This window comes from Chanodichthys erythropterus, chromosome 20, assembly GCF_024489055.1.
Source record: "Chanodichthys erythropterus isolate Z2021 chromosome 20, ASM2448905v1, whole genome shotgun sequence".
In the NCBI taxonomy this organism is placed as follows: Eukaryota; Metazoa; Chordata; class Actinopteri; order Cypriniformes; family Xenocyprididae; genus Chanodichthys; species Chanodichthys erythropterus.
This window is the reverse complement of record NC_090240.1, coordinates 26,606,205-26,618,602: the sequence shown is the minus strand read 5'-3', so window position 1 is coordinate 26,618,602 and position 12,398 is coordinate 26,606,205. Positions and strand designations below refer to the sequence as shown.

General features: G+C 43.7%; 1 protein-coding gene across 2 annotated transcripts in view; it reads right to left on the bottom strand.

The window, feature by feature from the left end:
* Positions 1-283: 283 nt before the first annotated feature.
* lamb2 (laminin, beta 2 (laminin S)) overlaps positions 284-12,398 on the bottom strand; it is a 49,266-nt gene continuing 37,151 nt past the window's right edge. For both annotated transcript variants that reach the window (XM_067370395.1, XM_067370396.1), the window contains 9 exons: positions 11,646-11,830; positions 11,189-11,430; positions 10,745-10,948; positions 10,469-10,613; positions 3,197-3,404; positions 2,958-3,099; positions 2,701-2,877; positions 2,468-2,627; positions 284-1,127 (listed from right to left, as the gene is read on the bottom strand). In XM_067370395.1, the coding sequence (XP_067226496.1) occupies positions 991-1,127; positions 2,468-2,627; positions 2,701-2,877; positions 2,958-3,099; positions 3,197-3,404; positions 10,469-10,613; positions 10,745-10,948; positions 11,189-11,430; positions 11,646-11,830 (1,600 nt within the window). In that variant the 3' untranslated portion in view covers positions 284-990. The remainder of the gene's footprint in view (positions 1,128-2,467; positions 2,628-2,700; positions 2,878-2,957; positions 3,100-3,196; positions 3,405-10,468; positions 10,614-10,744; positions 10,949-11,188; positions 11,431-11,645; positions 11,831-12,398) is intronic.

Below are 12,398 nucleotides of genomic sequence, written 5' to 3'. Positions count from 1 at the left end.
TAAGGAGGTTCTATTTAGTGCTATTTTAAAAACAGAAAACAGCAATTGCATTTAATAAATGTGCATAAACATGGCTATTTTGTCAACACTGCAGGCTAGGATTTCCTGACTGCGGTGACAATTCAATAGCCCTGCAGTCTGGTTTCACTCTTTAAAGTGAATGCTAGATATTTATAGAACATATTTGACACTTTTTTGTATCTGAAGGTGTTCACACATTAGATTTTTGTTCCTCATTTTGTTAGTGTTATATGTAGAGAATGTACAAGAAATCAAATTGGGATATTATTACTTTTTATTTTTATTAACTGTTATTGTTGGTTTTGATACTCATAAGAACAATCATGATGTACATCAATGTACATGATACACAACCAGTGAACAACAACTCATTTGACTTCATTTAACAATGTCTTTGTAAGTCTATTCTTACAGTAGTTTCTCTTAGACAGATATTCAGCCTATTATAGAAACTTTTCTTAGAAGACAACAAATGTAAAGTGTTTCTCATTAGAAAATGAGAGTGTTAAAATACCATTAAAATCAAATACCAAGCAATACCTGTTTTAAAAGAAAAAGGGCAAGCAGAAAATCTAAACGCTACAACTTCTGTGCCACGATTCAGTGTCTTTTACATTCAAGCAAACTCAGTAACTTCATCATACAGTATTTTACAAGCAAATTTCTAATGACAAGAAAGTAGAATACTGCTCTGCCTTACAAAACACATGTGAATATATGCATTTCATTCGACTCCATAATGAAAATAGGTTAATGTAGTGTCTTTTGACAAAAGCCCTTCGTTAAAACAACATTTGTTGCAGACATTGTGTCTGGTGGCAGTTTGGCATTGCAGGTTTGTTGGCAAACGGCAATTGTTGTAGCAGCCTGGGAAAAAAAAAAGTCATGAAAATGGCAGATCCTTTCAGACAGTAGTGAAGTTTCAGAGACAGCAGCAGTCCAGCTGATGGGCTTCCTTCCTGTGACGGATTATTGACAGGTGTTGTAGATCTGTATCTGTTTATTGATGGCATGCAGGATTGCCTTCATTTTATCTTCTAGGCCATCCAGCTGCCTGGCTTTTCCTTCCAATACCTTCTGGTTTTCCTCATAGTCCTTTTCAAGCTCTATGGATACAAAATAACAACAAAACCAGGTTAGAGCTACCAGGAAATAAAACAATGACTGCCTTACAAGAAAATGGCACAAGATCAAAATTACTTGTCACCACAAGAGGGCAGACCAGGTGATTCTCACAAAACTGTATTTTCTGCAAGCTTTTTTTTAAAGGTAATTGTAGGTGTGACACTTGGAGACTCCATAAAGACACCAAATAACCAAACGATATAAGGAGACCATAAAATTCATACAATTATGCACACAAAAGCACCCCAAAGATACAGAAAAAAGCTTTTCAGAAATCATAGTGTATATTATGAACAGTGCAATACAAGCAGGACCACATGGAGATGCCAGAAAACACTAAACCAACCGCCTTGACCTGACTGCATATACCTACTACCAATGTTGAAGGTAACACATTACAAGTAATGTGAGTTACATAATCAGATAATGCTTTTTCCAAGTAGCTAAAAAAGTAATACATTACTTTTAAATTTACAACACAATATCGGAGTTACTTCTTCAAATAAATAACGCAAGTTTCTTTGATTTCCCATTTAATGACTGAAAGCTTTCCTGTGGATCATATATATTTTAACTGATATTTTGACATTTTTGTTTTTCATTTCAGAGGGAAAATATATATAGTGATGAAGGCAGACATATTAAAACAAAAAACATCAATGTCAATACAAAGACAGTGTCTCAACCAATCATGTATGCCACTGGTCATGGAAATAAAACACTTTAGATGTTTTGTATTTTCCTAATTTTTGACAGCAACAATGTACAAAAGAACAAGGGAAGGGATATATCAAAAGCATTACCTTACAGACCACTTATGTTTCAAGAAAAGTCTGGGAGAATTGGTTTTATATAATCAGTCCATTTTCTCCAAACTGAAAAAAAAATCTTCTATCTGGGTAAGAGGAAAAAGGAAAGCTTTTCTATTACATATTATGTAATATGTCAATCCAGTCTTCAGCTGTAGGTGTCTCTGGTTCTATTTCTTTGTAATTACTTTTTTACTGGCTGCAACAATAATTAACATCAGTTTCTTATCTTTGTTACTTCACACATCAAAAGTGCACAATTAAGAGAAATCACCATATATATATATATATATTTATATATATATATATTTATATTTATTATAAAATAATATCTATTCACTATATGAATACAACACACATGTATTTCCACTACTGGTCTTGGACATTTCAGAAGAAAAGGTACTTCCAAATTCATACAGCTATGAGGGAAATAAAGGAATTGTTAGGATTTATCTAATTGAACTGTAAAAATAGACTTCCTCCAGTTCTCTGTGCGTCTCCCACACACTTACCCGCCAGCCTCTGCAGTTTATCCTGGGCATCCTTTAGCAGCTCCTTCGCTTCTTCTCTCAGGTGCTCTGCTTTCTGCTTGGCGTCCTGCATTGTCTTCGCCTTACTGTCCATCAGACCCTGAACAGTACGGTACTTATCGGACAGTTCGCCATCCAGGATCTAAAACAGATGATAAAGTCACTCAATTCTGGTAAACAAAACACACTATGACAAACAGAAGACTGTCACACACCTCTTTAGCTTCATTGGCCTTGTCCCGGGCCATGGTGGCAGTCTCCTCTGCCCGTGCTGCATCCAGGCTGTTGTTGGCACGTTTGGTCTTTAAGGCCTCTATTTGGCGTCCCAGATCTCCCAGCCTGTCCATGGCATCATTAAGATCTCTCTCACGAGCTGTGGTCTCCGACTGGATCTTTAGAAATATTGCAAGAATGCTTGTGATCAATTTATAACAATAAAAATTCAAGTTAACCCAAATGAAGTTTGTTTTACCTGTACCAGCTGGTTTTGAGTTAAGCCAATGTCATTTCTAGCTTTCTGAATGGCCTTCTCTGCAGCTGCCTGGGCCCTGGTGGCATCGTTCAAGGCCTTTTTCACACTCTCAGCTGTGCTCTTCACTCCCTCTGCCTTATTCCTATAGTGAAACAATATGGATTTATTCACATTTACAAAGTGATGTACTAAAACAATGCACAAATAAAGATAATACAACCAAATGTGCAGATAGTCACCTTGCTTTCTTGGCATCCAGCAGCAGCTGTTCTGCTTTGCGGACGTCATTCTGGGTCTGTTCAAGAATGGCGTCTACATTGGACAGACTCTTGACACGGTCTTTAATCTCATTGGCGAGATGTCGAATCTGCTCGGGAGAAGCAGGGATAGATAGTTCCAGCACCCGATTGGCCACTGCCTCAATGCTGTCAGGATCTGCCCCCTCTTCTGCAAATATTCAACATGACATGTAAACAGTGACCAAAGCATGAACATTAAAGGGGTTTCAGACAAGTATAATATAATATAATATAAAACAATAGGTTACTTGCGTAACCCCGGTTCTCTGATAGCATTAAGTGAGGTGTCTCACTGTGGGATACGCCCCTTCCGCGTATTCGTCAGAAGCTCTATTACATTAAGCCAGCCCCAATTGGCTGGCAGACGTGACGTCGTGTCAGGGAGTGGCTTCCCCACCCTTAGTATAAAAGGAGCGACACAACGTCACTAAGACATTCAAAACAAGCACACCTCTTCCTCGCTTCACACAGCAAGGAGGGTGATCTGGTGAGACACCTCACTTAATGCTATCAGAGAACCGGGGTTACGCAAGTAACCTATTGTTCTCTTTCAAGCATACGTTTCGGTGTCTCACTGTGGGATATCCTAACTCCCGTATTGCCAGATAGCCTGTCTCGAAGTCTCCTGCCAACCACACCACAATCACTGTATCCGTGGCCGAATGGTCATGACTCGTGATTCACGTTCCGACACTCAAAACTGCATGTGCTAAAGTTTGAGCTGTAACGTCCAGTTTATAAAACCTTGCAAATGTATGCGGCGAGGACCAACTCGCCGCTTCACAAATGTCCTGTATCATGACTCCTTTAAATAGAGCCCACGAAGTTGACATTCCCCTTGTCGAGTGTGCGCGTAATCCAGGAGGGGACACAAGACCCTTACTGGAATATGCCAACGAAATCGCTTCTACTATCCAGTGCGATAGACGTTGCTTAGTAATCGGCTTCCCCGTACGAGGTTTCGTCCAAGATACGAAAAGCTGATCGCTCTCCCTGAACCCTCTAGTTCTTTGTGTATAAATGCGTAAAGCACGCACTGGGCACAACGCATTCAACTTTTGTTGTTCTGATGAAGCAAAAGGTGGTGGATGAAAGGCTCTCAGCTCAAGAGGAATGATAGCACCAAGTATTTTGGGCATGAATGCAGGATTGGGCTTCAGAACTACCCCTGCATCGCCAGGCATGAACTGCATACACGCTGAGTGCACTGAAAACGCGTGAATCTCGCTTACGCGCTTTGCCGAGGCCAAAGCTAACAGCAGCGCCGTCTTAAATGATAATATCTTAAAATCAACCTTGTCCAGCGGCTCAAATGGGGACATGGAGAGAGCATCAAGCACCAATCCTAAATCCCATGAGGGGGAAAGAGGTTTTGAAACTGGCAAAACGCGGCGCGCGCCCTTCATAAACCTGCACAACAAAGGATGCTGCCCCACAGTTTTATTATCAAAACCAATATGGCAAGCAGATATAGCGGCCAGAAACACTTTTATGGTTGAAAACGCTTTCCTTTGATCTATCAAATCCTGAAGAAATGATAGGACAACTGCCACTGAACACTGAAAAGGGATTTCGCGTTTGGTTGCGCACCAGCGCTCAAACACGCCCCATTTGCATTCATAAAGAGACCTAGTTGACGAGGCTCTAGCATTTTGTATGGTTCTGATAACGCTGTCAGACAGGCCAGTTGTATTTAAATTGAACCACTCACGGGCCAGGCCCATAGTGCCAGGCGTTCTGGATGAGGGTGAAAAATCTCCCCTTCTGCTTGTGACAAGAGGTCTCTGCGCAGCGGGAGAGGCCACGGGTCTCCGTAAAGCATATGTATGATCTCCGCTAGCCAATATTTCCCTGGCCACCTCGGAGCTATTAGTATTAGTGTCAATCCCTCCTCCCTCACTCTGAGAAGTGTTGGGGATATCAACGCTATCGGTGGGAACGCGTAAAGGAGAGTGCGAGGCCATTCGTGCGCCAGCGCATCTATCCCCAGAGGCGCGCTCTGGTCTTTCAGGGAGAAAAACAGAGGACACTGAGCATTGTCGTGGGACGCGAACAGATCCACTGACGCCCTGCCGTATATGCTCCAAATCTGCTCGACCACCTCCCTGTGCAATTTCCACTCCCCGTAGAGGGGATTGCCCCTGGACAGCAGATCCGCTCCCTGGTTCATGACACCCTGTACGTGCGTCGCTCTCAAGGATAAAAGATTGGCATTGCCCCATAGAATCAGTTTGCGTGCTAACGTGTGCAAGGGAAGTGATCTGAGACCTCCCTGTCTGTTTATGTAGGCCACAACTGTTGTGTTGTCCGTTCTCACGAGAACATGATGCCCCTTTAGAAAGGAGAGAAAATGCTTCAGCGTCAGAAAAACGGCTAGCATTTCCAAATAGTTTATGTGAAGACTGGACAGATGAGGACCCCATCTCCCATTCACTATCCTGCCCTCGTGAATGCCCCCCCAGCCGGACAACGACGCGTCCGTTGTTATGACTTTTCTGGCTCGAACCACGCCCATGGGAACCCCTTGAATCAGAAAGTTCGGGTGTCTCCACTGGCGCAATGCCAAGACTGCCTCTGACGTCACTCTCACTCTCCTTCGAGAATGACGTATCGGGTCCAGCCTCAGAGACGCTACCCAGCGCTGAAACTCTCTCATGAACAGTCTGCCTAAGGGAATAACTATCAGGGCTGAGGCCATCAGTCCTAACAGTCTGAGGCATGTGCGAAAGGAAACATTTTTCCCCCTCTGAAAATCTGTCATGCAATGAGTGAATTTTCTTACCCTGTCTTCCGACAGTCGCGCTTTGAACATTACCGAGTTTAGTGACAGCCCCAGATAAGTTATGGACTGCGTGGGGATTAAAACACTTTTTTCGATGTTTAATTTCAATCCCAGTTTCTGTATATGTCCCAGAAGCATAGCTGTGTGTTCTTTCGCTTCTCGCTCTGACCGAGCTGTCACCAGCCAATCGTCTATGTAAGTAGCGAGACGAATGCCTTTCTCCCTGAGCGGGGTCAGGGCCGCTTCTGTACATTTTACGAATACCAATGGGCTGAGAGACAAGCCAAACGGTAGAACCAGATATTCGTATGCCACTCCACGGAAAGCAAACCTCAGGAATTTCCTGTGGGGTGGATATATCTTTATGTGAAAATATGCGTCTTTCAGGTCGATCGACGTAAACCAATCGCCCTGGCGCACTAGTTTCAGGAGTGTAGAATGAGTGAGCATCCTGAACTTGTACTTCCTTAAGTATTTGTTCAGTGCACGCAGATCTAATATGGGACAAAGAGCTTGAGTCCCTTTCTTTGGGACGAGGAAGTATCTCGAGTAAAACCCGCTGTGGCTCTGCTCGGTTGGGACCACTCTTATCGCTTTTTTGTTTAACAGAGAGGAAATTTCCTCCTGAAGAACATGCTTTAAGTCTCCCCGCACCTGAGAATGAATTATCCCTTTGAAATGCGGGGGGGAAGCGGCAAACTGCAGTCTGTACCCGAATTGTATCGTTTTTAATACCCAGCGGGACTGTGTGCATTCTCGCCAACTGTTTATTTGCAGCGTTCTGGTGCCATCGTGTGGCTGAGCGGTGGACGAGTTTGGGGTCTGTGCTGCGCATGCGTGGGGACTTAGCGCTTGGACAGAGTTTAAGCGGCTCATCACCTCTAAGGGGGCAAAAACTCCCCGAGGTGACGTTGTATTGTGTTCTGTTAATATGTTTTGCAACATTTTTTGGGGAATTGTGTTTTGCAACATATTCTGGGAATACAGTGAAAACTTTATTGAGTTCTGAACATGAAAAGTGCTTGTGACTTGTGGGTTGGTGTGCACCACTGCACCATCTCTTGTCCTTCTCACTGCTGTGCTTCCCCTGGCCCAACCGGGCTCTGTTTTCCACACAGAACATCTGGGAACTTCGAAACTCGTCCCTTGTCGAATGCTGAACATTTGGGGGTCGGGAGCTCGCGAACAGGGGGGCTGTGGGCTCCTTTCCCCGGGGAAGACCCCATCAAACTGCCTTCTTCTTCCTCCTCGCTCCCTGAGCGTGGGATTGAGGATGAGGTTGAGGAGCTGGCTGAACCGACTGAGCCGTAGCAGGCGGGAAGCTCTTTCTAGGCCAGGCAGTTCTCTGTTCTGGGACTCCGCTGTGACCCGCTGCATTCACATTCGGTCTCTGTCGCCTTGGAATGCGATAGCTGGGGGGTGGGCGGGTCGTAACTTGAGCGAAGGTCTGCCGAGGTGGCTGAGGGGGTGCAGTCTGCGTCTTCCTAGGCAAACAGAGCTGCAAAGCCTCATCGTCCCTTTTCTTTTCCTCGCATCTCTTTTGCATCAGCGTCAGAGCCGAGCCGAAGATGCCATCTGCGACGACCGGTGCGTCCAGGATGGCTTCTTTTTCCCTGTCAGAGAGATTTGCCAAATTAAGCCAACGTCCTCTCTCTTGAATGACCATTGTGGCCATGGCCGTGGCCATGGCCTTGCCCGCGGCCTGCACCGCGCATCTCTGAAGACGGAGAGAAAGATCGGTAACTACACAGATCTCCTCCCAGTGCGTCTGACCTGGCGTGGTCGACGCTTCGTCCTGCAGTTCCGCTTGGTACGCGGTCAGCATTGAGATAGCGTTCAGAGCCCTGACAGAGAGAGCGACTGCCCTATAAGCGCGTTCCGTCATGCTCGACTAGAAACGGTCCGCTTTGGATGGCAATGTCGGATTCGCAGCCGCTGTGTGCTTTGGATGCAGATGCGCAGCGACTAATGGCTCCATGGGGGGCATTCGGAGAAGTCCTACTTTCTCCATTCCCTCCACATCGAGAGCGGATCCTCCCTGCACGGGCAATTTGCTGGTGAACGGTTTGTCCTTCCAGGTGATAGCCACCTCCTCCAGGAGCTCTGGAAACACAGGAAGGAGCTGCCGTGCTGCCCGTTTCGCACTCTGCAGCCTCTTGCCCTCGTAGCGAGACTTTGCAGTCTCCGCTACCACGGTCGGCCATGGAATGTTTAGTTTCTCTGCAGCGCGTTTGCACACATCTTGCAGATCAACACTGAGAAGCGGGGATGGTGCCCCGCCTGCGTCTTCCGTGGGTCCCGCCGTGGCGAGGGGTATTACCGAGTGCGCAGGGGGAAGGAAAGGGGAGTCCTCGAAATCCTCCTCTTCCTCAGAGAGGAGGTAATCCGATTGTCCCTCTTCCTCGAAATCGAGCGCGTCCTCCTCATCATCCGTACTGAGCACGTTGGGCAGAGGGACGCAAACATCGAGCTGTTCACCCCAAGATAAAGCTGCCGTGGTGGGCAGCTCTACAGGAATGGGTACCTGTGGAGTGGTAGCTGGAACAGGGCTAGGTGACATGAGGGGATCCTGGCCTGACAGACTAGCTTGGCGTGCTAGTCTGCGACGAAGGCTCTTCATTGTGAAGCGTGCGCAATGTTCACAGGAACCTGGGTTATCGATCGCCAGTTGAGCATGTTTCAGCCCAAGACATGCAGAGCAGACCTGGTGTGTGTCTTTGCATGAGATTTTGTTCCCGCATGAACAAAGTCGCACAGCATCTCCCTCACTAGCCGGAACAGCCTGCATTGCTGCAGCCATCGTATTAACGAACAATCCTTGCAATCGAAGGAGTCAGGCGAAGGATGGCTTGGTGGCCAGTCGTTCGTCCAGGAGTTCGTAGGCTTCTGGTGTGAAGCGAGAAGAGGTTTTTGAATGTCTTAGTGACGTTGTGTCGCTCCTTTTATACTAAGGGTGGGGAAGCCACTCCCTGACACGACGTCACGTCTGCCAGCCAATTGGGGCTGGCTTAATGTAATAGAGCTTCTGACGAATACGCGGAAGGGGCGTATCCCACAGTGAGACACCGAAACGTATGCTTGAAAGAGAACGGTTAGTTCCTGTCCTTGATTCTGATTGGTCAATAGCTGTGTTTTATCAAAGACTATAGAATAACACAAGACGTGTCACTCGTATTGTTTTGAATGGGAGAAAGTGTAACGTGCAATATGGCGGAATAAGTCCTGCCTTCTAAAGCAAAGAGCCAATCACCGACTGGTAAAGTCATCGCGTCACTTCAGCGGCCGTTAGAATAACTGGTTTCTATAGAAACAGTCAGACTCGCGCCTCCGAAGAGACGCGCATTTAGGTCTGCGCATGCGCATTAGCTTGATCCAGCCTGAAAAATAGTTTTTTGTCATGATTCGAGCGTTTAGAAACTAAATTTATGAGTCGGTCGTTGTTAGATTTCATTGGTGATTTCAAATATCAAATTTAATCGTAAGGTTGGAGAACAGTTTTGGAGAATCTGATGTTTCCCCATTCAAAGAGATAGGAGCTGCATGATGCCCAGGATGCCCGAGAGGCGTTTCAAAGATGGCCGCCGAGTGAAATGACTTGTCTTAACGGGACTTTGGTTTTATTCACGCTATGACCGCTTCACCCAACTGTTCTGTGTATCACTACACCCTTAGCAACCACTCTTAGCAACGTAAACTGTTTGTTCTCAATTGATATTGTTCATTGAAGCTTACTGTATTATGTAGAAGTGTATTGTGAAAAAGAGATCGAGTGAGCGAGTTTATTACCTGCATTCACATTTTCCTTCAGGTCAGTCCTATGTTTATAATAAAAAATCAGTTTAAATGTCCGCTGCAATATCTTGTCCTTTTAACAGTTAAGGAGTTTTCCGTGAATGACAGCGCTAGTCAAAACATTAGTCAGTTGCGTCTTGTTCCGTGTTCACAACAATTCAGTTTTTTCAATATAAAAGCCTTTGCTACTGACTGACACACTCATAAAGACAGTCTTTGCCGCCATCTAATGGCATAATAATGTAACTTCTGTTGCTGTTCACGGTTAGGAACTATTTTTTCCAGTGGAAGGAAGGCTTTTAGTGATTTGACTTCATCATGAATGTTGCATTGATACATATTTTTTGGCTTTAATATTTGTATTGTGTGGTAACCATTTTATAAAAGCAATAAGGTACTCAAGGCTAGTGCTGTATCATGAATAAGTCACGGCTGAAGGGGTTGCAGCCACTCTGCTTCACGTCGTGCTTAACAATGCCCCTCAGCCGTGATTTATTCACGATACAGCACAGCCTCTCGTACCTTATTGCTTACATATAATATAATATAATATAATATAATATAATATAATATAATATAATATAATATAATATAATATAATATAATATAATATAATATAATATAATAAAAAAACTCACGCATAAGAAATTCACGAATTTGTTTGATGAGATCCCTCAGGTCGTTGTTAGAATGATCCACCTTGTTCTTGGTATCACTAGCTTTTTCCAAAGCTGCCTGGGCTCTATCCTTAGCTTCCTGAGCCTTGGTCTTAGCATCTGCCACCTTAATAAGACCATCAAGACATTATAAGATGAAGAGTAAAGATTGAGCACGTTCTGGAGAATGTTAATAAACGGAATTGTCAGCACTGAAAATGCTCTAATCATGCTAGTCATTGGTCACAGTGTCTCTACCTGCTTAAAAAGCTCTTCCACCACTCCCATAGCTTTATCCAACTCTTTTTCTGCATGCTTGGATCTATCCAGGGCATTGTTGGCCACTGCAACAGCTCCATTGCAATTCAGACCTCCACAGTGGCGTTTTCCCTCATCATCACGACAACCAGCACCACCACAAGGGCTGTCCATACATGGAGCATCACCCGGTGCTCCACACACCTACAACAATAATAAATCAAAAGTTCTAAAGTAAACAATATAATAATAAACAATAAAATGTTATTTTTAATAATAATATTTTATAATATTTTATACATTACAATGATTTTATATATTATATATATTTTTTTTAAATAATACTTTTAAAATGCTATAAAAATATTTAAATTAACAATCTAGATGTATGTATGTATGGTTATAATTTTAAATTTGAGGTGTCCATCTTAAAGAGCTGCTTACCTTTTCATTGATTTTCTTGATGTCCAGATTTTGAGCTTTTGCATTTAAGTCTGTGAGCGTACGTTTGTTGGCAGCGTTTTTGCGGTTAAAATCATCTCTCTTTTGGGCAATCAGTCGCTCTGTTTTCTTGCGGGTGTCTGCTGATTGGCTCACTGTGCTGGGAATGTCAGAGGTAGATCTGTTGGCACGATGCTCTGCGTCACGTGACTTGTTGTACGAGGCTCGTATGCTGTCATATGCACCTGAGGAAGTATACCAAATATTATAAAGTATACTTTCCTTCTCCAATAACAAAGAGCAGTCAATGGGAGCTATTGATAAATAAATGCCACTTGTTTTGATATTTTGTTATAAAATGCAAAGATGTTCAAACATTTGTAAGTATGGCCTAAAACAACACTTTTTGTGGCCACTGTAAGTGTATTTTAGATACAGTAAGACAGCATCAGTGACTAACCCAAGAAGTTGGAGTTCTTGAGGATGTCAAGCTGACGGTTAAGCTGATCTGAGTTCAGGTTGAGCTCTTTCGCTTCCCTCTCCAGGGTACTTAGCGCATTACTGGCCTCATAGTTACTGTCCTGCACAGCAGTCAGGTCTCCCTCCAGCTGGTTCAGTGTGTCCGTGGTCTCACCAATCTGAGCTCTGCGAGAGGAAAACATCATTTTTAGACCATCAAGGGTGTAAAAAGTGAAAAATAATGCGAGAAAAATGGTAAAATATGAAATTATACTTCAATAATATTTATGTGAAAGTATGGGTACCATGTCAAATTTGTACTCATTTACTAGTCAAAGTATTTAAAGGGTACTAAGGGTGATTTCAAAACACCGCTTCATGAAGCTTCGAAGCTTTACGAATCTTTTGTTTCGAATCAGTGGTTTGGAGAGCCAAAATCATGTGATTTCAGTAAGCAAGGGTTCGGTAAGTCATAAGTGTTTTGAAATTTCAATAGTTCAAATGACTTTGGCGGTTTGATATGCGCTCTGAACCACAGAAGATTCAGAAACAAAAGATTCATAAAGCTTTGAAGCTTCATGAAGCAGTATTTTGAAATTGGCCATCACTAGATTGTGGAATAAAGTCGCTTTTTTTTTTTTTTTGGTGCACAAAAATATCCTCATCGCTTTATAATATTATAACCACTGTAGTTACATGAACTGTTTTAAATATGTCTTTAGTAGCTTTCTGGGCACTGAAAAAGGAAATGATC